The following is a 20864-nucleotide window of genomic DNA, read 5'->3' as shown; positions in this document are numbered from 1 at the left end:
AAATCAAAAATGATTATACTTTAAGTGATTTTTAAAAAAATATCTTCTGTGGTTTTTAATGGTATGGGGAGAAGGTACTGATAATCCAGTAAGGGTTGGTTCTTGAGCTAGTGGTTCTTGTGTGTTTAGACTGCAAGTGTATGTTGTGGCAATGAAGTAGCTCTACTGAGAGACCGAGTTATCAAGGTCCACCTGGTTGCAGAATGACAAATAGTTTAATTTTTTTGTTCTTTGCATCACTCTTCCCTTGTAATAAAATCAAATTTAATCTTTTATGAATCATTACAGATTTCATGCACTAGTCTAAATGTCCATTTTATGTATCCCTTTTACCAAATACAGTAGGATGAATTATATCAGGAAATACTTTAATGCATCATTTATTAAAAAAAGAAACTATCATATTTATCTTCATACATTTAAGATACTTCAGCTTGTTAGGCACCAGTTTAAAGACTTAGAACAGACAAGTTCCAATAGAGAAGCTAAATAGAAATCGTTTAAAATTTTCATACTTTGCTGCTACTCTTAGTTAATTAAATCCACAAAACAGGAAACAGGCTATTAAGTAAATCCTTTTTCTCTTGAGTTCTAGGATTGTCATCTCAAATTCTAGGATACTACTTGTTATAATATCCCATGCCACTCATAAACATTATATATATTTATTTAATTTACATATAAAATTTCTCATCAACAAACACGTGTACTGTCTGTGCTTTATGGCAGTCTATTTGAAAGGCAGGTGACCAACAATATATCTTGTCTTCTTTTTGTGCAGTTTTTTTTTGTAGTATAGGCATGGGCTTGGATGGTTTTCAAAATGTAGACAGGGAGAAATGCTGTAGCACACTCTATAATTTATTCTATGATTAAAAATTCATTACTTGTACTTCATTTGAGCAAGAAAATTTACTAACATGAATGTATATTTTGATAGTTACCAAGATGCATCAAATTCTAGATATAGAACCCCAGAAACTCTGCCCTCCATCCCCAAGGAAAGAACCCCTTACTCAGAAACAGGTGACAACACAGTTACATTTTTGTGTGATTTTTTTGTTTGTTTGTTTTATTTTATGACGCTAGTTACATTTCTAGATAAGTTAAGGTCCACCCAATCTGGTGACTCAGCACCTTTTATGTCTTAAAAAGCCTACCACTATCACAAGTGGAAGCAAACAGGTAGCTCAGAAGAGCCCACAGTCTTTGAGATTCTCTTTTATTATGATATCTGTCACTGCATCAAACACGAATTTGACGTTTTGTGTATCAGTAGCGCAGGTCATGTGAGAATAGATTTCCTTATCTTCTTTTTTTAAATTCAGGTCTAGAAACTGGTTCTTGATGTAGTTCCCTGCGTCTTCAAATGTATTTGGTCCTTAGTGAAGAAAGCAATGAGAGAAGTAAACATTAATCACACCTTACATACCATGGAGCTGTAAAAGGCACTGGCATGTTTTAGGAGAGTGCACTGCATGCTGCTGCTTGATGCATGGAAGCTGAGTGTAAGTCGTCTCTCGATTTCAAAGTCAAGGTGTCCAAAGCCAGATTTTAGAAATGTAGACACCACAGAAAGGACACTAAATATGTTCTAATGAGATAAAAAATCTTGCTGTCATACCTTATTGTTGCTAGAAGCAAAACTCTAGGAGAAAAATAAACCCTCTAAATCATATAAGACAACAACAAGGTGGCTCAGGGGCAGAGTTCTTGTGTAGAGTGCAAAAGACCATGAGTTCACCACCTAGTGCTAGTAAATACATGAACAAATAATAAATCAAAATACAATAAAATAAGATATATAAAACGAAGAACAAAAACTTTGATCTTAGCTATAAGTAAACATTGACAAGAATAAGAGATCACAGTAACTACTCATTGTGGGGTAGAATGCAAAATGTTCCAGCCACTGGAGAAGGCTGCGTGCTGTGTAAGTCCAGCAGTTTGAGATTCTGGAAAAAGTGAAACTATAATAATATTTGAAACATCTATAGTTTCTGCAATTTAGAAGGACAGTGAGGCTATATATAGATAAAAGTTAGGACAACAGAACTATTAGATATGATATTTTTTGTACTGATTTTTTGGTTTAGATCTGAATGTCCCATGAATGGCCATGTGTTACAGGTTTGGTCCTTAACATGGCACCAGTGAAGGGGGCAGAAACTCTTAAAAAGAAGGGCCTCATGGGAGGTCTTCTGGCTACCAAGGGTGTACCTTTGAAGACAACTATGGGATTCCCATCTCTTTCTTTATTACTTCCTTCTTGAGAAGTGGCTAACAGGCTTCCCGTGCCACACGGCCTGTCCCAAGATTTAAAAGTAACAAGAACAACTGACCATAGACTGGAACTTTACAAGTTATAAGATTTTTAAAAAACTCACTTTTCTCTTTATCAGCCGATTTATGTCGGGTATTGGTTATTCTAACAGAAAAATAATTAACAAGTAGTTATGTGACATGTGGTTAGCCAAGATACAGAACTATCAGTTACTGGGAGCAAGGCCTAATTAAACTGTGGACTTCAGTTAATTATGTGTCAACATCATCCCATCAATTATAATAAGTACATTGCATCAATTCAAGATGTAATTAATAGGATACTAAGGGAGAAGAAACCAAGGAAGTCCATAAAATATTTGGACTCTCAAAGCCTGTATGTCTCTGTGAATAAAACATGCTCTAAGAAAATTGTATAAATTAAATATATATGTAATGTATATATCCCTTAATTATGTCTATGTTTAATCTACACCATTGATTTTAATCTACACTCATGATTGTATATATCACATGATCAATGTGTAGGCATTATAAATGATGTTTGTGATTATGGAATGACAAACACTAAATAATGTTAATCAGCATACAAATCTACTGTGACAGACTGCCATGGTTTCAGGACATCTAATACCCAGAAGAGTCAAATTAGTTATGTTTAAATTATAACTGTTTCCATCTTAGATAATTTCATTAGCAACAGTACATCTAAGTACTTAAAGACTTAGTCTCTAAAGGTAAACCAATTCTTTTGTGTGACCTGTCCTTTCTATTTACTGACTGACAGATCAGCAACCAAATGCTGGAACCTCAGGAAATAAGAGAAAAAGAAGTGCTGCTGTCCTCTCATTCATTTCTGCTGTTCATTGGCTACACTCGGGACATGGAAGAGCCACTAAGCTCCAAGGTGATACTGCTAGCTCTACTTAGGGTTGCTACTGTGACATTATTATACTGAAGGTAATACAATGTGTGGCATCATTTGACATGTATGTGGAGTAGCCATTCTCCCCTAGCTAACATTTTCCAGTTTGTTCCATTTGGGGCTTGCTTTAATTTCTACAATATAGCAATGGTTTCTTTTTATTTGAGAGATTATTTTCAGTGGGAGTCACAGTCAGGTTAAGATCCAAAAAGAAGGGAGATGGCTAAGTTGTTAAAGTGCCTGCCTCATAAGCAGGAGGATTCGAGTTTGGATACCAACCAGGGGATAGCAGTGTCCTCAAGTGGGAGAAGGGAGGAGGATGGGGGACAAGAGGATTCATGAAGCTCATTGGTCAGCCAGTTTACTCGCCTAAGTGAATTTCACGTTCTATGAGGGACCATGTCTCACAAAAATAAAGGTTGGGTTTGACGGGGCAGGACGCTATTACTCAGAGGTTAAAGGCACTTATTCCTTTTGCAACAGACCAGGATTTGGTTCACAGAACCAACATGGTGACTCACTATTGCCTGTAATCCCTGTTTCAGGGTATCCAGAGCCCTCGTCGGACCTCCAAAGGCACTACACACGTGAGTTGCACACAAACTCGTGTAAGCTCACACTTTTAAGGGGTGGAGAATGGTTAAAGAAAGATATCACATGCCAGTCTTGAGATTGCACAGACATACACACAAATTTACATGTACATCTACAAGCACACTTACATATGCCAACAGTGACAACCACACACACACACACACACACACAGAAAGAGAGAGAGAGAGAGAGAGAGGGAAAGAGAGAGAGAGGAGAGAGAGAGACAGAGAGACAGAGAGACAGAGAGAGAGAGAGAGAGAGAGAGAGAGATATGAGACAAAGGGGTGGAGGACAGAAATATAGAGGGAGCGGAACATAGGTCATACAGTCTCCTACAAGCTTACTATCTAGAACTGAGGGGAACAACTTACCAGTGTATTCTGGAAAGCAGATGCTGAGGTGCACCTTGGTCACTTTTTCCTGGAAGAGATCTTTCTTGTTAAGAAACAGAACAATGGAGGTGGTTGCAAAATACTTGTGATTACAGATGCTGTTGAAAAGGTGAAGACTTTCATGCATTCTATTCTGTGGTACAAAGAAAGAGAATGTACAACATTATTATCTGTGGAGGTTGGGATCATGGGCATCACAGGCAGGTGCCTAGACATAGCATGCATTTTTGTAAGGTGGATATTGGTTTAGGAAGTGAAGTACTATATCTGGATAGAAGTACAATGTCTGGTTTACCTTGGTCTCTCTTCTCTGCCTCCACTTTTTGCATCATACTTACCACCTCCTCATCTTCTACAAGCACCATGTCATAGGCACTTAGCGCTGCACAAAATATAATGCATGTCACTCCTTCAAAGCAGTGGATCCATTTCTTTCTCTCTGATCTCTGTCCACCTACATCAAACATTCTTTGAAGATATAAAATGAAAAATGAATCCTCTAAGTAGTTGACGCTGACTGGATAGTTCAATATCCTTAAATGCATCTGTTCATTGGTGTGGGGTAATCTAAGTTGATCAATGACTACAGAAAAAAGAGAAATTTCACTTTCCATCTTCACACAGGACTGAATGAAATAACCATCACACTTGAACAGTTGGATACAATTGAGGCTTAAGCCGCTCTGAAGGATTGTGAAAATCACTCATAGGAAGTGTTTGAATGTGTGGACTCAATTCTTCATTATCAAATTAGTAGAAGTTGTCATGGTCAGAGCAAACTCTTACTCTTTCTACCAGACTTTCCTTTTCTTCTGGGTACTGCACATCTGAAATGCAATCTCCATGTCACCTCCTTCCTTCCAACTCTTCTCTCATCAAGTCACCAACATTTATCTTGGGACCAGTGCAAAACGATCCTAGCTAATTGTCTCCTTGCTCCTCCTCCAGCCTCTAAGACTCTCCCAGAACTTCCACTTTTGTTTAAATACATTTAATGCTCATGGGCAGTACTAATTCACTTTCCAGTTGACAAGTTTTTCATGAGTTTTATTTACCATAGAACAAGAAGTATGGATTTGGTAATCCATAGTATGTGGCAATTATTCTTATCCTCACTGCCCTTCCAAGCTTATTTCATAGCATTCTTCTCTCAATACAATAAAACCATGGAGTTCTCTTAGATTAAATCAATAAAAATCTAACATTTTGATGGCTTAGGACTCTTTCCTGGGGCATGCAGTTTTCTTTCATTTTGATTAGTTAATTGTTTATTTTCAGACAGGGTTTCCTGTAGCCCAAGATGGCCATGAACTCACTATATAGCTGAGGCTGTTTTTTTCTTCTTGTTTATACTTTCCAGGACATGGGATCACAGGTATGTGGCATCATGTCAAACTTCTTTTTTCCCCCCACCCTCAACTTTCACATTTTGTTATCAGTGTCTCACTGGCAGAGAGGGCTTTCTGAGAGTTCAAGCAAATTCTATCTCTTCATTTCCACTTACTTTATATGGTACCACTGTTACTTTATGAGAGTGGTGCCAAATGATAAAACATATTCTTCTGTTTAATATTTACTATACTTATCAGAATAGCAGCCTTATAGGGCAGGAGGTTTATGTTAGTAGCTGCTTCATTTTCATTGCTCAGCACTCTCCCTCCACATAATACACCTGAAATGAAGATTTCCTAAATAACTGAACAGAGACATGTTGACACAATGAGTGGATAATTTATATGAAAAATACATGTAAAATATGTAGGGGTGAGATGACAGAGCATGTGTGCAGTAAGCAAGTTTTTAGAAACCAGAAGGAAAAACCAGAGCTCCATGATTTAATAACCACCATGCCTCATTTATTTTTTGTCAATTTAACCACAGTTAAGTGAGTATTATTAATACCCAACACCACGACTTAGCCTCCTGAGTCCCAATCCACTGATAAAGTTAGCTAGTAGGGATGGGCTATAAACTACAATGCAGTCAATAGTAGTTAGGAAAAATGCTGATAGGGTAAAAATATAAGAAAATGAGGAATCGAGGCTTGCAGTTGGCTGAGGAAATGTGTGGGTGGAATCACCAGAGGAAGCAGCAAAAACAAGGCATTGAAGGAGTCTCACTGAGCTGCTTGTGGCTGGCTAGTAGGAGAAAAACTGAATCATAGCAATCTTAGATTTATATTGAAGTCACGGCAGGGGGTGGGAGGGCATAAGGATTCATATGGAGGCCTGACATCATTTATTTGTTTGTTATGGTACTAAGGCATAAACTGAGACTGAAGATAGGTTTGATAATGAAGAGACTAAGTGATAAGCACAGAGGTTTTGTCATTTTTGAGACGGAGATGATAAGTAGTGAAAGCAACCAGGCTGTACAGTATCTCTAGGGTACTTGATGATACTTAGCCTAATAAATACCAATCAACGGATGTCATGAAGATGATCACATGTACAATGCTTTGGGAGTGGTAGTAGAAGGAAGCCTGTGATCCCAGTACTCTCAAGGGGCAATCAGGAGGATCAGAGCAAATTCAAGACCACATACTCTACACAGTGAGAGGCTGGCCAAAGGAAAAACATGTATTACTTTGTGCTTCATGTTTCCCATGCAAGCCCAGTAGAGAACAGATAAAGGAAGCTAAAATGCACCTCCTAATAAGAGGGGGAAATACAAAAAGTCAAAGTTTAAACACAGGCTGGGAAATACAGGACAGAAGATAAGAACAGCAATTACATAGATAACAACTTTTGTCACAGAAAAAAAATTCCCCAAATATCCCAAACCAAACTCTCAACTATTCTCCTCTCTTGAGCACTTAGACGAGTCTTTGACTCAGAGCCCCGGAAGGAGGAACTTAGAAGAGTTGTATAGCTATTTTTATTGCCTTCCAAAAGTGTTTAAGCAACTTGTTCAAGGTTTAACACTTAACTTTTTCTGAGGTTGCTGTATTTTAGGTTCTACACTAGGCAATAAAATGACTCATTTGTGTGATACTTTCTCCTTATATATAAACCTATATAGTATACCAATGGTCTCCTACTCATTCTAGCACCTAGAATTAGCCATTAAAGCCTCTCTGGGGATCTAGAATGGTCTTTAGTTTTTTTGCTCCACATCACATAGCACTTTTTTGTTTTTTGTTGTTTTTTTTTAATGCTGAAATTTCTTCTCAGATGTTTTGCCATCTTTCAATAGAAATAGTGTACAGTTTTATGTTGAGGTCTTTAATCACTTGGACTTTAGTTTTTGTGCAAGGTGATAAATATGGATCTATTTGAATTTTTCTATATGTAGGCCTCCAGTTAGACCAGTACCATTTGTTAAAGATGCCATCTTTTTTTTTCATTTTATGGACTTGGCTTCTTTGTCAAAAATCAAGTGTCCATAGGTGTGTGAGCTTACTTCTGAGTCTTCTATTTGATTCCATTGATCAAGCAGCCTATTTCTATGCTAGTACCATGCTGTTTTTTTTATTTTTGTTGCTCTATAGTACAGCTTAAAATACAGGAGTAAGAGTGAAGGGATTACAATCTGGATGTAATATAAATAAATTATAATAAAAAGTAAAAGAAACAGTGTTAGACTTCTGGATTCCAGGTATTTTACACTTTTCCACTTGGTGATTTGTTGGCCCATGTGAATCCTAGGATGTTAACAAAGGAATGTGGTTCTGTGCCTAAGCAAGGTGCATTAACTTGTGGGTTTTGTGATCTGGCTCTAGAAAGTACATTGTTAAGGTTGTATTCATGATGGGCTTTTTCAATCCAACTGTCACTCCAAGTCACATCCACTAGATTTGAGCAGATAAGGACTTCAATAGTTCTAGCTTCATCTTTGGCTCTAACCCTCTCTCCAGTGACCGCATAATGACTGGGTGACTTGGTTTGCAAGGAGCCACTGAGGTCACAGGAGGGACGTCATGATGGGAGCCCAGTACATGATGGTTAAATTCTATCCACTAGCAGGCCTTGGGTTTGCTGAAGCATTTACTTTCGTCTCTTTTAATCAGCTTTTATGCTCCACTCTCAATCACCATTTATTCAAAATTACACTTTTTTCTTTACTTACATCTCATTTTCAATCAAAATGTTTTCTAATCTTTAAATTCTGCAAAAAAAATCCTTCTCTTTTAATTGTAGTTTTGAAAAATTGCTCAAATCTATTGCAAGTGACTCAGTATTTTAACATAATATGATTTTTCACAAATTAGTTTCATTTTGTTTGGTGCAGGTTCTACTTCTAAGTGAAATAATAATAATAATAATAATAATACCAATAATAATAATTATTATTACTATTGTTATTATTATTATATTATAATTAAAATCAAGATATGAGAGTTCTAAAAGAAATTTTACAGAGGGCATAATTTACCAGAATTAGGACAAAGGCACTTCCTGCACAATTATTTTCTACATGTGCCTTCCTTCGCATTCATTAGCATGATAATTTAAAGTGCCTCTACTGTGACTTGAAATAAGTGAAGAGTCTGAGGTGATGGTCAAAGTAAACGCAAGCCCAGCCATTGTCCTTCCCTCCTCTGGGGATCTGACATCCTCGCAGCTGACTCTTAACTCAAAGCACACATATGGCAGAGAGTGCTTTCCTGCAGATAATTATGAATAGTGGAGATATATAACAGTTGTGGAATTACCTTACTCTTATAAAAATCTCATTTTTGAATTGTGTGGCCTCCCTCAGAAGCAAATTAAATGCTATAATTTTCGTTGTTCACGATAACAGTTCTTTATGTCTGAAGGCAAAATAACATGACCACTAAAAACTAAACTTTTGATGACTTGAGCTATATTATTATTTTTATTTTAAACTAAATTCACTGTAAGGATGTGGGACTTATGGGACATGCCCTCAACTTTGTTGTCAGCATCAACCAACTTCCCATAAACATGTCTATCAGTCTGCCTTTCAAGAAAGGGAGGACAAAGATTACTCAGTCTTTGTTCATAGTGACAAAGTGTTTTCTGAAAGTCCATCTTTGCACAAATGTCTATGACTGTCCCATTTATGACCCGCATGAGTCACAGCACTGTTTTTTGTACTGAATGACACAGAAGCTAGGTTCCAGAGAGCACTGCCTGTTTCTCTAAACCATCTGTTGTTATTGAACATAAATGTTCATTAGCAATTTAGATCAAGGTCTAGAGAGCTGTTTTTTTTTTTTATCTTGATTCTCCTGGACATCACATTAACTTTATGAAAAGCTAGGTCTTGTTTCTTTTATTATAATGATTGATTTCTCATATATATTTAGTTTCTTCTTCTTCTTCTTCTTATAAAAGTTCAAACTGAGCATCAGGTGATAATGTGCAAGCCTTTAATTCCAGTGCTTGGGAGGCTGACCTAGTCTATAGAGTGAGTTCCAGAACAGCCAAAGATACACAAAGAGATCCTGTCTCAAAAAAAATAAAAATAAAAATAAAACCAAACACAAAACAAAAATGACAAAATAAGGCCTATTTTATTGAAATGTAAAATAACATATTATCTTCAAATAAGCTGAAGACTAGCAAAAGAAAGTTTTACTTATTTTTTGAAAGTTTTACTTATATATTTGATTTTATATACAAAACCAAAAACATTGTGACCGTTCTGTGAAAAAAATTATCTATATTTACTGCCTGGTGGTTTATACTGATGCAGTTGAGAGTCATGCATGGTTATCCTTAGTCCCCTGACTTAAGACTTTCAGAATGCTGCATGAAACTGGAAGTCCTAATTTGACATACTGGGGGAGGTTATTTGCTTAACTTTTTAGGGGAAGCATATAAATATTTTCAAAGGTCTGATGCTAAAATTAGAAACTTGAAGTTAAAAGAAAGGTTTTAAATTATTGATTAGAATATAGATAAAAATTAACAAGCCAGGCTTTTAAGTAATAACTAAATATTGATTATGTGTTAATTTGTCCATAATATTAACTCAGGGCAAGCCATCAGAGCTATATGACCGAGTTAAACAGCTGAGTAAATAGCTGAGTTTTATGGTCCGAATTAATCAGTTGGAAGGCTGTTGAATTTTACGAGTTAACGTCAAATAGTTGGCTAAGTATTTGACCGCACAAAAGTACTTGTGTTTCACATTATAATAGATTAGTATGAATAACTTGACTATTATAATTTCTGAAAATCATTACATAATCAGGAAGAGCTAAGCACTGGTCATGCTTCTGCAGCCCTTTTGTGGTAGATGCCATTGCCCCACCTATAGACATGAGGTCTCTGAAAAGGAATCATTTTTAAAATTTTCTACTCTATGGCCACATAAATACAAATGCCAATCTTTTTTTTTTTTTAATTTTACTTACTAACTTATTCAGATTACATCTCAATTGTTATCCCATCACTTGTATCCTCCTGTTCCTCCCTTCTTCCTGCTTTCACCCTATTCCCCTCTCCTAGGTCTATGACAGAATGCTAATCTTAACAGTAATTTATTTTGAACTATTTTGTCAAATGAGATTTGTTCAAGATGTTGACTCAATGAAAATTGGTTTAACATTTTAGGATGGCTACATGTGAGGATGTGAACTGCTGAACACGTGCCATCATTACACAAGCACAGTAAAATGATCTGCATACATCTTCCTCTAGCCCTGTTTTGAAAACAAAGGAGAATAGATCTTAACAGACACCAAGAGCATGCACAGAGGCTTGTCTAAATCCCTTAAATACTCTTGACATAAAAAATAAATTAAAAAAGATTTAGAACCATAAGTGAGCCAGGTCCAAAAATTGTCACAGTTCCTAATGCCATTTATCATGTCTAGTGTAATTTTAAATGACAGGTAAATAATTAGAATATACTGTATGAAAAACTATTTTCAATAAAAATAGAAAAATAATTCTGCATATAATTTAAAACCAGAGAGTCCTTAAAATAAATTCTAGGCTATGCATTTTACTACATGCAAACAATCTGAGCACTTAGGAGGGGAAGACAGGAGGCTGGCAAGTTTGAAGCTAACCTAGGCTACATAATGAGCTCAAGGCCAGCCTAATGCTATGCATCAAGACACTGTCTCAAAATCAAGGGTTAAGGGAATAGTTCAGCAGTATGAGAAAACGGCTAGTATGTTGGTGGCCCTAAGTGTTATGGCTAGCTCTGAAAAGCAAACAAAAAATAAAATCAGATCATATATTATTTTGGCAACATTGATCATGACCACATATGTAAGAAATCACACATATAGATCAAGACCACATATAGCATATGTAAATTGACTTTCTCTGAGTTCTAATAGAGCACAACAAATGTAGACTGGGATATAGCTGCTGGGAAGACATGACACCTCACTGCTAAGCCTGGTGACGAATATGCTTGGAAATGAACACAGTGAATAGCATTCCACCTCATATTTTAGGAAAATTGTCTTTCTTCTTTCAAATCACAGGTAGGCTCAAACATTCAGGAAAGCAGTTATGAGAAATTTAGAAATTTTAAGATTTCTATTGAAATAGTTTTCAGTCTTTCTCACTCCTATGAGCAGTGCTTTCAATTCTATATTTTGATTGTGGAACATTTAAGAAGAAAGTAGCTTTTCTGCAATTGATAACTTGTTTTACATTTATTTCTAAATCACTTAAGTATGGGGAACTACTTCATAAGAGAAGGGTTTAGATGTGCATTCTATTTCTCATGTTGTAGCAACTAGAAAGCTTGTAAACAGCATTGGTCAGATTGTTGTTGGAACATTGCTTTGATAAGAACTCTTAAAATAAGGTGCTCTATCAGATTGACAGTTGGCACTCTGGCTTGATCAGAACTCTAGGCTAATTTCCATTAAATTAGATGGGGCTAGGAGATGATCCACTCCTCTGGCAGAGAGAGCTTTTCATTTGTGTATGCCTATTTAAAATTCTAGAGTTCTCTGTTTTAATATGCAAATCAACTCTTCAGTTTTAAATAGTCCTAGGGTGATTTGTGCTATGCGAATACAAATCAATGCTAATGCAATATGTTTTAACACCTGGGCAATTGCTGAAGCGAAGTGAGAAGGCATAAGCATTCTGACTATTCTACTCAGCACTTTAAAGAAAGATGGTTAAACTGTAAGAATTTGTTAAATGATTATTATATATCAATTGATGTGAATAAATTTTACAGTTCCTCAAATATTTAACCCTCTTGTTATCTCCCCAAGAAGATGTGATTTTTTTTCTTTATCATTTTTCTCTGAAAGGGATTATGAAAGACTACCGACTTCTTACAATATTTGTTCTCCAAGGAAAGGATGCTCTCCATACCTAACAGCCACAAATGATATCTTGCAAAGGTGTACTTTCTATTAACAAGAAACTATACAGCTTCAGCCTTCTATTGTAAGCCATTTGAAGATCCGTTCCCAACCTCCATTCTTGATTCTTCATTGTATACAAATATAGCATCACCCAGATTATCATGTCACATGCTTTGTACAAATCGTCCACATGTGATATATTTGTACACTCAGCTCCCGCTGACCATTTGCTCCCTCTTGCTAACCACTGTGGCAAGCACTGGCAGTAGATAATGATCACATGTGGTCTCTGACTTTCTAAGGTTGAGAGTTTATGAAGTAGAGATGGAAACAAAAAGAGGAAATGAAAGAAGAGTGGGACCATCACTTAATGGTAACAAGGAGCAAAAGAGGAAAGTGGTTTGCTGTACTATTACGGAAAAGAGGATGACTACAGTGTGGTGGAGAGAGCTGTTTATCTGAATTTCCCCCCACTTTTGTGTTTGTGATATTATACTGGGAGCTTGAATCTGGCAGAGTGGAGGTATTTACACCACAGAAATCAATAACAACAATGGAGGAGCTTTTATCCTCCATTCTTCATTCACCCTACCGTATTGGAAAACCCTTTCTTAAACATGGACCAGAACTCTGTTGCCTGTAATAGAGATACTTATAGATACAAAGAGATGGAAGGTCAAGGCTCTGATCTGTTTACTATCTATAAGTTTTTATAGATAGTAAACTACTATAGATGGTCATTTTATTTGGAATCTTTATCATAAGAATAAGCAAAACACTTTAAGAAAGGACTACAGCAAGTGCAAGTGCCTTCAATATTACAAGCAGAGAACAAGCTATTTTCTGGATGGCCTGTTAAGAAGGTCAGTGTGGTGGGGGAGTGTCAGGACAGAGAGTTTTGTGTTGCCTAACAGGTGGCATCGATCACCAAAGCCACTTGATGATTCAGATAACCTGGGGCTGGGAAAATTATGTAAGGCTTATGTAAAAGAGGTACTGTGAAGGCACTTAACTCTGTCCTGGTTCCTAACTTGATCCAACCTTTCCCAGAGGTGTGCTAGCTAAGAGATCCACAGCTCCTGCTGCTGTTTCCTGGAGAACCAAGGATATTTGGCCTCACTAGCCTCAAGGCAACATCAGTTCCAGTCTGTGCCACTGGAATTGGGAGAGAAGGAAGCCAACAAGACAGAAAAGGGAGTGTGAGAAAAGGTCTTGGCCTGGCAAGGGGAGACAGAGGGAGGAGCTGTGGACTTGGCTCCCAAAGGAAAACTCCAGAAATTAAGGCAAAGGTCACCTGTCTGCATCAAGGCAAGGACTGAGCAGAATGTGACTGGCTCTGCCTAGGGGAAGTTGGCTGGAATCTGCATCCCTTTGCCCTGCTTTGATATTAACTATTTTTAGGCCTGAAAATTTAGTATGAATTTGGGAGACATTACTTTTATATCATTTGAAAATATTTTTTATAATATCTATTCTGATTACCTAGCTTGTAATAACCAATTTTGACACCTTACAGCTTTTCAAAACTTTTATTCCCTGAAACAGAGTAGAGAATACTGGCTAATTAGAGTTACTTACTTTTTTCCCCTCATAAATGGCTATAAATAATTTCTTTACGTTCTTTAAAAAGTTCTTTGAGTACATTTCCATTATTGCAGGCATGACCTATCTTGTTTGTTAAGTAGTTTAGCAATTTTTCATTACTAACATATTTAGCTGGAACTTTGTATTACTAATATTCTTCCTCACCTCAATATCCATAGAAAATGGTGTTAAACTTTGTATGACAATGAACAAATATACTGATCTATCTCAGGGGGAAAACATGAAAGCTGTTAAGAACCAAGAGATACTACCTCATGCTGTAAATGATTTACATTTCTTAATATATCCAAAAAGTAATTGATAGTAGAATTTCAAGGGTTTATTTGAAAGGAAATTCAATGCAATTGAAAAAAAAAAAGGACATGCATTTTCATACTACCCAAAATCACATTCAAATAATAGTAACTTAATTATTTGCATCTTAAGCTAAGGTAGATTTAATGAATATGTCAAGCAAACAGAGAAAGAAGAAGGTAAGCAAAATAATATCTCTGACACCTGTTGCTAAGACACTATTTAAATATATTTTCTTTTAAAAAAAATCACATCAAAGTAAAATGTCATTTTTAAGTATTAGGGTAAAGAATCTGGATACCAGTTGTTTGAGAAATGGAACCAAGAAGGAAGGACAGGCTCAGAGTGAGATGGGAGCAAAGCAGGAAGGAAGGGTGGGGTAATGGCAGATGAGGAGGTCTAGTCGGCTAATCCTAAAATCATTGCTCTTGACTGTGGGTTACAGTGTTTCTCCATGGTAAAATGTGGAGCTGAACCCTATGGAGAGTAAAGGGAAATTGGGAAGGAGGGAGGAATGGGAGGATACAAGGGATGGGATAACAATTGAGATGTACTATGAATAAATCAATAAAATATATTAAAAAAAAAAAAAAGAAACGTGGAGCTGAAAGCACGCTCTACCCATATTAAGAGGACAGGTTTGTGCATACCTGAAGTTCAAGTCTTTAAAGGAGAACTGGGTTTCAATGATACCGGTTGTCTTCACCCGGGAGTGTAGAACGTCTTGCTCATTTGGCACGTACCCAGGGGCTGTGATTCTATCTAAGTCATTTAGGTAGCTAACAGAAACAAAGTAAATTAGGGTATATTCGTATTTTTGACTATACATTGGAATACACTGAAGTTCAGTACAGATGTGTTTTACAAGTTTAATGCGCACTGGAAAACAAACTCCATCTATTGCTTTTCAAGCTGTGGATCAGAATGGAAGGATTCTGCAGCTGGGATGCCACAGTGCAAAGTGCAGAGGCCACACTTAGCTCCTGGCCTGATCTTGCCTAAGAGCTCCTCAAAGCTACCTTAGCCTGTGTCTTATGAAGCCTGTATGACAGATTCACTCTCAGGTGATAGACAGATGGAAGAGATTTTCTCCATGTAGAGATGTACAGATGTATTCCTCTGTGTTAGGCTGCCTTGGAAATGTTTGCAACAACAGTTACTACAAGCTCCTCAAATACTCTCTTATGGGGATGATTCCCTTTACATGGGTTTTAATAACATTTTTGAATTGTTTCCTTGTTATAAATCATTTGGGTAATTTTGCATGCATTACTTAGTTTAGAACACATTCATTTCCATTAAAGGTCATGATGAAACCCTTATGGCTCAATGAAAGATTCCAAGTACTGCCTGTGGATGGATCCACACTATAGCTATTTAAGTATGGTAGCCACGCCAGTGTGCATCAGTACATGGTAGAGCCCTTCATTCCTCCTGAATTCCTCCTCTTACAGAGTGAACTATTTGCTGGCTGTTGCTTTTGTTTACTTGCTTTTTGTTTTATTGGTCACCGACTCTAATGCTTGGTGATGGGTAGGTGTAAGCTTCGTTAACTCTGTGCTCTGAGTCTGTTAGAATGAAGGATGAACAGTGGTCTTAGCATTTTTATCCTTTCAAGCAAGATCTACAAATTAAAATGGTATTCTTTATTTCTACTGTTGAGTTTGACACTAAGGATAAAATAGCTTAGCAATATGGCTATTTCTGTGATAAATTTAAATACAAAATTGAGCTATGCCTGCATCCACATTTTTAAAGAGTGCTAACTTTTGGTTTCGTCCATAGAACTCTCGGGGTAGAGTCCCACTGAATTTTAGTTATTGCTTATAAAGTTAAATTTGTTCAGAGATTAAATTTAGAGATTGTTATATACATCAGTATCTAGGACTGCAGGTCTCAACCTGTGGGTTACAACCTCTTTGGCGGTTGAATGGACCTTTCATGGGGCCACATATCAGATATCCTGCATATCAGATGTTTACACTAAGATTTGTAACAGTAGTAAAATTCCAGTTATGAAGTAGTAACACAATAATTTTATGGTTGTGGATCACCACAACATGAGGAAATATATTCAAGTATGAGAGCAGTAAGAAGGTCGAAAACCACTGATCTAACACAGTGACTTTGAAGCAAAGTTGTTTTACCATTAAAAATAGATTCAGTAGCTAATTTAGCCAATTTATTTTGGGAAGCACAAGTATACTCAAAGGAATTTTGCTCAAGAAGAAAATTAAAATTTTATCTCAGAAATTATATAATGTGAAATTGTATAATCATGGTTTCATGCCAATAAATACTGTTTGCCTTTAAATGGGTGATGACTTGACATATAAAGGCATCCGAGAAAATATTGGCAGATTTTACATTTTAAATTATTTTTACTATTACTTGAAGCATTGTGAAATTGCTATTGATGAAATCTCATATGTATGATAGGGCAGTCATTTTATACCCAAGTAAAAGAATAAAGAAATTTACAAAAATAGAAATAAAATCCATTTAATGAAAGTTTTGGTAAAGACACATTTTAAAGTATTTTTCTTTGCATTTGTAAATTATTCTAGGCAAAAACGCAATCGCAAACTAACTGATCTTCATCAAAAGTGCTGGTTTGAATAAGCAAATATGGTATTTGGATGTCTAAACCTGCTTATAAAACAAAGAGGTCTTTAGACCTTATGACTCAAAGTATGTAAACATGACTTGATCATTTACTTCTAATCCTAAAGACAGTGCTTTCCCCACAAAGTCCATGTTTGCTCTCAACTCTCGCGGAATTTAAACAGCATGAGATAGGGCCCCAATCAGAAAATGATGAAGCCTTAGCTAAGCCCTTTCCTCTTTTCTGGTCAGATTGTCTAGCCAAACACAGGACTTCTGCTCTTTACTTATTAGGTTACCCTGCTGGTAGCTTCCACTTGGAGAATCTCTATATTAAAAACAAAAAAGGCAAAAACTTCCTTTCACCAGAAAAATAAAGAATGAAAAGAAAGAAAAAGGTTCTATGTAATGGATCCAAAATAGATAGCTAATACACGGTCACTCTGATATTAAAAATGAAGTGTTCAATACAAACTTAATTCGGAATTTGAAAAAAATAATCTGTTCTTCAGGTTTGGAAGAAAATGATACTAATCCAGCAACATTTTAGCAGGCTTTTATTTTCTGTGCTTTTAACAACACTTAGAACATGTAAAAGTTTATATTTCAAGCTTTTAGTTTATCTAGATATTATTTCTAATATATATAAAAATGAAATTTCATATTATTTTACTACTAGCCAAATGAACTGAGCATTCAAAAATTATTTACACTATGGGCAGAACTCAGAAAATCGTTGCAAATAAGTGAGTTGTAAATAGTTTGTTTAATACATATGTGTGCAATTTGCTGTCAAAGGACGAACAGTGAAGTGAACACACTGACAAGTATTTAGCCAATATGAATTCCAAACTACATGTGTTCATCTTAGCTGGAACACACTTACACATCTATCTTTCTGTTCATTCTTCCCCGGAGGCGGAAGCAACATTTTGGGGGCAATGTAGATGCTAGGTTCTGATTCACTCAATGATTAGCACAGATGGGTAAGCAATGTTTTACAGTAGAACAGAAATCTCCTTTAGGATGACAGTGAGGCAGAGTCTGGGAACTTTGTGAAGGAGGTTATCAAGTTTATGTCGTCACAGAATGACACCCGATGCTCATCAAGGAGACTCCACACTCTTGTTTAAAGGGAGTTGTCCCAGTGGGAATTAGAGTTTGGAGTAGCAAGGAGTGAACAGTCATCATGGAAGCTTGCTTGCTACACCTATCTTTGCAAGCTGCTTTTTTTGTAGTCATTCTGCTAAAGCTAATTATTTTCCTTTGAGACAGAGTCTTATGGATCAAAGGTAACCAATGAGTAAGAACCTGCAGCATCACTCATGTTTATTGAGTTTTAAGTGATCTTTGGTTCACTGCTACATTATATTTGTCACTTGTTTAGTTATGCACCAGTGCCAGCATGATTTGTTATGCGATTCATTCAAGGAGAATTTTATATAGTGCGTGTTTGTAGGCATGGGAAGAAGTAGGCAATGAGTGATTGTTCATCTTTTTGCAGGCCTATTTTATTATACATTCTTGTTGATGTACAAAGTGGGATAAACCAAGTCTTATGTAATGGCAACAATCCCACTGTAAGCAGTATAGTGCCCTCCTACGCCTTTTATTAATATTAAATACTTACTTGACAATATAATATGTTAATGTCTGGAAACCATAGACTATTTTCTTCCTGAATTTTGTGTCTTTCTCAGCAGCCTAGTGAGCTAACACATAAATCACCACTAAGATTATTCTGGGAGATGATTTCAGTAACATTGAAATGTATGATTCAGATTAATATAGTCCCAAATGTTAGTGTGCACACCATCTGTTTGTGTTAATGCTACGCATTGTGCATCATGGTTAATTTTCTTTTTCTTTTCTTTTTCTTTTTCTTTAATTAAGAGAAGATATGTGTAGCAGCTATTTCTTCTTGGGCATATTGTTTCATCTCTTTTCTGTTGTCTCTCAATTTTCTATCATAAAGTGCAAAATCCATTTTTCTTTTACTTGTGTGTAGAACACGTGGACTATTAGACCAGGGAATCTGGCCTGGAGCTGGAGTGAAGTTGAGACATCTCCAAACCCAGAAAAATATCAATCCTGAGATGGGCAAGGGAGCTTCCAGCCTGTTCTGTGCCTACATGCACAGGAAAATGTACCCTTGTGACACTTCCTCCCTTGCAATTCTTGAGGTAGTCATGTAGCCTAGCACCTGGAATTTCTCTGCATGCAAATGAAACATTACCAACATCTCAGGCCCAGCCAATGATGTTCACGCACCTGAAAACCCCTACACTTCTCCAAGGTTTATATAGCCTTTATTACACACACTGCCCCACCATAAAGAGAGCTGGAGCGCCGGAAGAGCTGTGTCTCTAAAAGGGCTGTAACACTAAAAGAGCTACACTAGATGAGGCTTTCTTCCCTTGGGGTAATCAATGATGGACTGGGATCCTGTAAACCAACCTGCCCAGCTGAGGTTCACTCCTTTGGGGAAGCTACAAGGAGAAAAAGCAGGGCCCGGGTTCCAGATCGACATTTGTGCTTACATGCACAATGTACCACATTATAAACCTGTATGCTGTCTGCTGTTCCTATTCAGGAAAGTCACTTACTAAGCTGCAGAGTCATTAAGCTGATATTCAGATGCCCTTTCAAAGCAGGCTTGAATTCCTGGATCTCCCCACAGTCGTTTTATTATTTCAGCCAGCTGAGGTGTCATGTCACCATCTTCTAGTGTATTTGCCATTGAGTGAAGTTGTTGTTGGTCTTCCTGGAGTAGTTTTGGTGGGAAGAACAAAAATGTTATTTAGGTTCAGATACTGTTATAAATAGAGTAATTCAAAATGCTTTTTTCTTTCAATTTCTTTTGCCTATATTTCCAGTGAACATTTTTTTCAAAATCTATGAACAAAAATAAAGCCAAAATTCACACAGAAAAAAATTAAAATAATATAGGGAGGAATTTGAATGCTTTTCTATGTATCATTGACTTCTGAATATGTTGTCAAAAAGGGTAACAGTGCTTTGGTTGAGTCTGTTATTTCTTGGGTAAAAATGCTGTAGTAAATGAGATGGCTGTAAACTATTATTTATCATGAGCCATATCCTTTTGATTATTCTGCAAGTGGTTAAACACACATAGCCTCACAGTGGTGTTCATGCTCTCTGTTAGGTGGTGTCAATTGTGTGCCTTTGTAGTAAAGTGCCATGAGGCATACATTAGAACTGGCAAAGAAAAACAAATACAAAAACAACAACAACAACAACAACAACAACAAAACAGAGTAACTATTGTGTCAGTGCATACTAAGACATGGAAAGTAATGAGGGAGGACAGAAGCTTACTTAACACATAAGTGAAATTTAAACAATCTGTAGACCACTATTTATACTAGTAATTAAGGCCTTTTTTTTTTTTTTTACAAATAATTAAGATTAGGAACTTGAGACATAGAATACCTAAATAGATTATGGTAATTTGTTAGGAAAACAAAGAAATCTGGGCTTAGATGGCCAGTGTCAGTATCCAAAACTCACCTGCTGCCTGTTATAATAACATGCAGGTGACTATCACTATGACGGTTTACAGTATGGCCCACAAGTGTCTCACTATCCTTACAATAAGCATACAGTACAATGTGCCCATTTACATGTGTACAGAGTACTTCTCTCAAGTGCCTTTTGACAAAGCAACAAATACAACAAACTCTAGAACAGGAGGAAAACGCCAGCAGAGTCTGTCCTACGTGAGCATGCTAGGAGGGGAGTATGTCCAGAAAGACATTAGTGCTGCCTGATGCCATTCCTTCATATTAATCATCTCAACTAAAGGTTTATTCTGCTGTTTTGTTAAAAGTATTGTCTTTGGCTAATATAATGACAGCATGTCATTTATTATTATAGAATGTTAAAACTA

The 20864-nt window shown here is 36.5% G+C and overlaps 1 protein-coding gene across 1 annotated transcript in view; it reads right to left on the bottom strand.

The window, feature by feature from the left end:
• Positions 1-1061: 1061 nt before the first annotated feature.
• Positions 1062-20864, bottom strand: part of GNAT3 (G protein subunit alpha transducin 3) — a 40212-nt gene continuing 20409 nt past the window's right edge. Inside the window, exons 4-8 of the mRNA XM_084784979.1 lie at positions 19561-19718; positions 15001-15129; positions 4533-4662; positions 4174-4327; positions 1062-1381 (exon numbers count right to left, since the gene is read on the bottom strand). Coding sequence (XP_084641105.1) covers positions 1191-1381; positions 4174-4327; positions 4533-4662; positions 15001-15129; positions 19561-19718 — 762 coding nt within the window. The 3' untranslated portion in view covers positions 1062-1190. The remainder of the gene's footprint in view (positions 1382-4173; positions 4328-4532; positions 4663-15000; positions 15130-19560; positions 19719-20864) is intronic.

This window comes from Acomys minous (assembly GCF_964271855.1).
Source record: "Acomys minous genome assembly, chromosome: 6".
In the NCBI taxonomy this organism is placed as follows: Eukaryota; Metazoa; Chordata; class Mammalia; order Rodentia; family Muridae; genus Acomys; species Acomys minous.
The sequence above is the reverse complement of the archived record's forward strand: the minus strand, read 5'-3'. Positions and strand labels throughout refer to the sequence as shown.